General features: G+C 40.9%; 1 protein-coding gene across 1 annotated transcript; it reads left to right on the top strand.

Moving 5' to 3' along the window:
• Window positions 1-2141: 2141 nt before the first annotated feature.
• Window positions 2142-4686, top strand: LOC129602511 (uncharacterized). The gene is made up of 4 exons (XM_055501541.1): window positions 2142-2310; window positions 2371-2483; window positions 2548-3640; window positions 3837-4686. Exons 1-4 carry the CDS (start codon window positions 2232-2234, stop codon window positions 4409-4411), a joined length of 1860 nt encoding a protein of 619 aa, XP_055357516.1. The 5' UTR covers window positions 2142-2231; the 3' UTR covers window positions 4412-4686.
• Window positions 4687-5605: the final 919 nt, after the last annotated feature.

The raw sequence follows: 5605 nt of genomic DNA, 5'->3' as shown, positions 1-5605 counted from the left end.
ATCTAAACAGTTTTTTTCACGAGTTGGGAAATTAATTATTTGGCTTAAAGAAAATTCTTTTAAAAAAAATATAAAATCGTCGCCAACCTGTGACTGACCTTTCATATTCAGCCAGTCAATGCCTGGCAAATTAAAATCGCCAATAATTATTAATTTAGACATGTCAGCAACTGGAATTTTTTCTTCAAGATGTTGTAACAGGATCGGAATTGTTGATTGAACTTTCTCAGGAGAAATGTACACACACATCACAATTCTGTCAATGGCAGAAATTTTAACAAAAATTGCTTCAAGAGTATCCGTTTCCAGTTCTGTTAATCTAAAAGGTCTAAGGTTTTGTCGAACAATTAATGCAACTCCACCACCTATTTTCCCGAATCGCTTCTTCCTGAAAACGTTAAAAGAACGAAGATCCGCGAACTTTTCATCAACAAATTCATCAACGTCCCAAGTCTCAGTTAGACCAATAATATCCGCTTCGGAACAAAAAAATTTTATTTCGCTGTCTTTTTTGTTAACACTTCTTACATTGGAGTAACGGACCTTAACTGTACAAGCATGACGTAACCGGCTAGAAATTTTTACGTCAGGTTTCAGGGTAGAATTTTCTTTTACGATGATTATTGGATCAGCTTTTTTAGGTTCCGGGATCTTACTTCGTTTTTTCGATAGCTATTGTAAAAGGTTTTCGAATTTTTTAGATCTACGTAGACATCACACCAGTCGTGTGCAAAGGCCGAATGCATATTTTCAGGTGAGGACTTACCGGCTTTACGGCAATTTGCGCACACACAAGCGAAGTTATCATCCTCTGTACAATCACTTGACAAATGATCTTTAGCACAATACGCACACATAGGCTTGCTCTTACAATCTCTCTCATTATGGAAAAATTCGCAGCATTTTTTGCACTGAGGAATGTAGAAATGATCAGAAACGGGACACAGAAACCACCCTAATTTCACAGTTTGTCTGTCGTTTAACAGATAATTTCTTGTCGCAAGGTCAACTTCGATTACAACTGCACAAGTACTACGATCAGCACGTATGCTTTTCAAAAAAGTTACCACTTTGACTTCGCTTTTTTCTGGCAAATTTTTTGACGATAGCTCACGTAAAAACTCATCTTCCGTTAAAGCAACTGGCACTCTGCGTACAATCATTCTGTATTTTCGGGAAGCGGGCTTCTTAATAGACACACCAAGTTTGTCTGCGTGTTCACCAAACATAGCTTCTCCTCTCACAGCATCTTCTTCGCTTTTGAATTCTACCAGTACTGACTTACCTGACGCCGGTCTCATATGGGTGATGTTGGCAGTTTCCATTCCATTGGGAAGAATTTCGGTCAGAGTTTTGCAGAAATCAGCCATCTCGTTGGAGGACTTACGGGCACGGTTGGACGGGGCGGCATCTTTAGGATGTAACAGCAGGACTTTCTTTTGGTTTGGCGGCCTGGAGCTGGTGACCACCTTGGCGTAGGTTGCTCGCTGGCGGGATGGTTCCTCCGTATCGCAGTCGTTGGTGGTAGCGCTGGGAGTGCGGACATTTGCGCGGGTCAGTTGGATTACACGTTCCTTCTCAGAGCTCAGCTGGGTCTCCGTTTTCAGGGCGTTTTCATAAAGGCGAATGTGATGATCCTTCAGCAGGGAGGGAATGCGCTTCAAGGCCTCCTCGTTATCGGTCAAAATCGGCAGAATTTTGGTCTTGGAACCTTTGGATGGCAGGTTGTCGTACAATTCGTCAATAATATCGGATAGTTTCTTGATCAGATCAACATACTGTAGGTCAGATAAATCTTCCACATGAGAGTCGTCCCCGTCTTCGGGGTTACCCATGATATTTAAGTTTCCAATCAAAATATAGTTAAAGGTCACTAGTTAACATACAGTTTGATGTACACGGATACACGGTTTTACAGTGCTAAAAAAATAAGATCCGTATTCGAGCTGCTCAAAGCGAGAATGAGCTGCTCAAAGCGAGAATGATTTTTAGACGCTCCTGTCTCACCCAAGTGAATGTTATTCTCTTAATGTTGTTGTTATTCTTACTTTGTTGCCTTGACGACTCTAACTTATATTCGTTGGAGCAATGGTCATTGTAAGGATTCCGCTGTATACTTATTTATGCAACAACAACAACAACAACACTAGGAATCCGAATCAGTTAAATATCGGTCTGAGTACGGTCCTAGTTGTTTACTTTGATTATCATATTTTATTACATTCAACACAATGCAAGGCTTTCGAGATGTCGTGACTTTTCCGCTTGTGGGCTCCGTGCAGAATGCTCCGGCTCTGATTGTTCTAGCAGGTGGACGGCACAGTTCTAGTATATTACATTGATAATTAATTGTATTAATCTTTATTCTAGGAATTTGCGATTCTGAAGATTACGCCGAATGTGAATGGATATTGAGCAAATTTCAACAATCCTATCCTGCTTGTGTTGCTAAAAAGGTTCCTTTGATGACGGACGAATGGGCGGTAAAAAAAGGCATTTGATTGTGAATCATGTTCCTTATTCTCATCATTCCGAATCAGTCTGTAGGGTTTCCTCCAAGTATTGCGCGGTTATTGCGGATGGCATCATGATCTGTCCAACAACATTATCGTTTACCGTGAAGCTTCACAAAACCCGTACCAATATATTGGAGGTGTCGATTCCTTCCGATTATACCTGAAACAGTTGTTTCACCTGAACTGTGACACAATCCCTTTAGAATACATTGACGGGTATGCGTCCGACAATCAGTCGGAAGTCTTGCGATTACGTGGTCATTTTAAGGAAAAAGCTGACCCTGAAAATTTATGGAGAGTAGCGATAATTGCCACAAATCATTTGGAAACCATTCCATTGCGTCTGATCCAGCAGTTTGGAGAGGAAAGTATTCTTGGTGGAGATAAGCTGATCCGTTTAACAATCCATAATACTTGTGCGAAATTTCGTGAACGACATGGGTTTCACTGGACGGATGTCGGCATTAATGATTATCTCGAAAATAACAGCCATCGCCTTGAACAGCTTTACGAGACCTTGTACGAGGCAGATTTACAACAAGCCGTGGCGAATCAAGATTTAATAATCATACTGTGGTCCATGCGACAAGAAGTTTACACAGCACTGGAAGGGCGTACGTATGCCCTGCGCAGTGGGATGAGTCAAAAGCTTTTGTTTCTCATTGTTCAGGAGATATACAACGATTTTGCGAACATAAGTGACGCTTTCCAGAATTGTGGCGAATTAAAAGACACCAAGATTTTGTTAGCCAGCAGCAGATTCAAAACACCGTTGTGCGCGGTGGGAACGTATTTGTGCCAGAAACTAAACGGCAAGCTTCCGGCATCGAACATTATGGTCAATGCCTTAGCGGTGGATCGGAGTTATCGCAGCGTTATAGCACAGCAGCTTGGAGTTCGAACAGCTGACGTTGCTGGTACAGCCGCCTGGGGTAATCTGGGTGGAACAATGCTCTTTGATCCAACAAATGTAGAAGTGTTTGGGCACCGCGGAGTTATCGAGGCACCCAAAACTATAGAATTTTCGCGACCGTTGTTACAGGTTTTTTGTGATGCGCAAAAATTGCAGACTGGTATCTCTGTGGATGGGCCGATGCGATTGAACTATCGAGAAATACTGGAAAGTAAGTGTGGTGGATAACATACTCCGAAATGGCGATGCCTTAAAATCGCTATTTAAACAATAATACGTTATATTAACATTTGCTGTAAAAGGGGATGTTTAAACTCGGTAAGAAGACCCGTCGATCAATGCTATAACAACGGAGCACTGACACAATAAATTGTCAAGCACTTTTCATGCTGTTATGTACATTGTAGGCACTCGATGTTCGTCGCTGTTGACTTCTTTTACCTGCGTGAATATTTTGAGCCATTGGTATGGAAATCGCAGCAAAGAAGTACAGAAAACACATCCAGAAACCTTTGTAATCAGGTCGTCAGTCGAATGGCTTTCTTTGGGTGTCTTGACCTCCGGTGATATTATCACCAAACTACCTGTACCATTCGGCTACGTGGTCGTTATGCCAGTTTATTTCAACTCTGATGGAACACATGTGGTGTCGATCGACAATGCTCGTCACGAAATAGAAGTTATTTTGCAGAAAACTATCCTAGAATTGAAAGAATTCTTGGACGTGATTAGGTCCAACTTTGATACCGCAGTACTGGACCCGATGCCGATAAAAAACGATTCTTCGGATAGATGCGCGATATCAGAAGTGAAATCTGTACTTTCCGGATCCGTACACATGGAGAGCCAAGATCAAACTGATGCTATGGCAGAGGACAAGACAGCTGCGGAAGCACAAAATAAAATAACTGTGAGCAATGCAGACAGACCAGAGACGGTCGAAGTAGACAATCATGACGACCAGGCAACGGAAATGCTCTAAATTCCACTTATAATGCTACAGTATACAAAGAGCGAAGTTAAGCTTCTCAAGATTACCTGGGATGTGCCTTCTAACTCGTCAAACAATATTAGTTACATGACCTCCGTCCAAACGCGATTTCATATAGGTTTTTATTTTGATCTGGTATTTTTCGAGGTGAATAATGACTTTCTTTTTTTCTTTTCCATGCAATAACTGACAGCGGAGAAGTATGCTGTGCTTCTGCATGCAGAGGGTGATAACTCCAATAGTTACTTACTACATACTTATGGAAGAAACTGCATTTCAAAAACTTCCATTAAAAAACTTTCAAAAACTTCCACGCTCGTGAATTAATATGTACATGCAGGGCCGTCTTATATGTAAAACTTCTGTACGTTAGTGATTTACAAATTGATGTGATTTAGAAATTAAAAGATAAACGTAAAAATTAAAAGAACTTCAAATTTTAATTATGCTGCTGCAGTTAACGCAATAAAAACGATGTTTCATTTAGAAATGCAACAGGAAGGAACACGTCAAACGCTCTAAGACACCAAACCAACAAATTCTGTATAACCACAATTCCCGGTTCTTGTTAGTTATAAAGCATTATTCTGTCTACTGGCCGCAAACAGTTATTAGTTATTATCAGAAATTCACCTGGTTTTTTATTGAGGTTCCACTAAAACGTTATGTACGTTCAAAACGGTGTTGGATTACTATAAGGTCACCCCCCAATAGTCCAGGTCTAAGTAAGTTTCTCAACAAAATAGAAATAATGCGCAGCTCTCCAGAGCCTACAGTCCAAAACATGTTAAATTCCATCCGTGGACGAGCAAATGACATTGTATTGACAATAATTTCAGTTTTTTATGTCAGAACTTTATTCGTAGGCTATAAGACATAAGTGTAATTAAATATGGAATGTGGACATATAGGCATATTATTATTATCCAGTTACTGTGTAATTAATTATCTGATTTGGTGTCTTTACTGAAATTACAGGCGCTCTTGAGCTGTGGAGAAAGAACGCTCGTCTACCTGAGCTACCTGCAGCGAACTTTCGCAAGCAGCAAAAGCCATGGGACTTGCCTTTGTGAAACGTGTCTTTGTCCACGCTGCTAGATGTTTTCCGCAACGATGACCTTAACAAAGCCCGCCTTCTTGCTCAGTCAAAACCGGAAGCTGGAATCTGGTTAAACGCATTTCCCT

Source organism: Paramacrobiotus metropolitanus, unplaced genomic scaffold (assembly GCF_019649055.1).
Source record: "Paramacrobiotus metropolitanus isolate TYO unplaced genomic scaffold, Prichtersi_v1.0 Parri_scaffold0000532, whole genome shotgun sequence".
NCBI classification, from domain to species: domain Eukaryota; kingdom Metazoa; phylum Tardigrada; class Eutardigrada; order Parachela; family Macrobiotidae; genus Paramacrobiotus; species Paramacrobiotus metropolitanus.
This window is presented reverse-complemented; position numbering and strand designations above follow the sequence as displayed.

What these genes read in the sequence shown, in the direction of transcription:
- LOC129602511 (XM_055501541.1), top strand. Translation starts at nt 2,232, where the DNA reads ATGCAAGGCTTTCGAGATGTCGTGACTTTTCCGCTTGTGGGCTCCGTG. An exon ending in GGCTCTGATTGTTCTAGCAG is followed by an intron (nt 2,311 to 2,370) that starts GTGGACGGCACA and finishes TCTTTATTCTAG; the next exon opens with GAATTTGCGATTCTGAAGAT. An exon ending in TGATGACGGACGAATGGGCG is followed by an intron (nt 2,484 to 2,547) that starts GTAAAAAAAGGC and finishes ATCAGTCTGTAG; the next exon opens with GGTTTCCTCCAAGTATTGCG.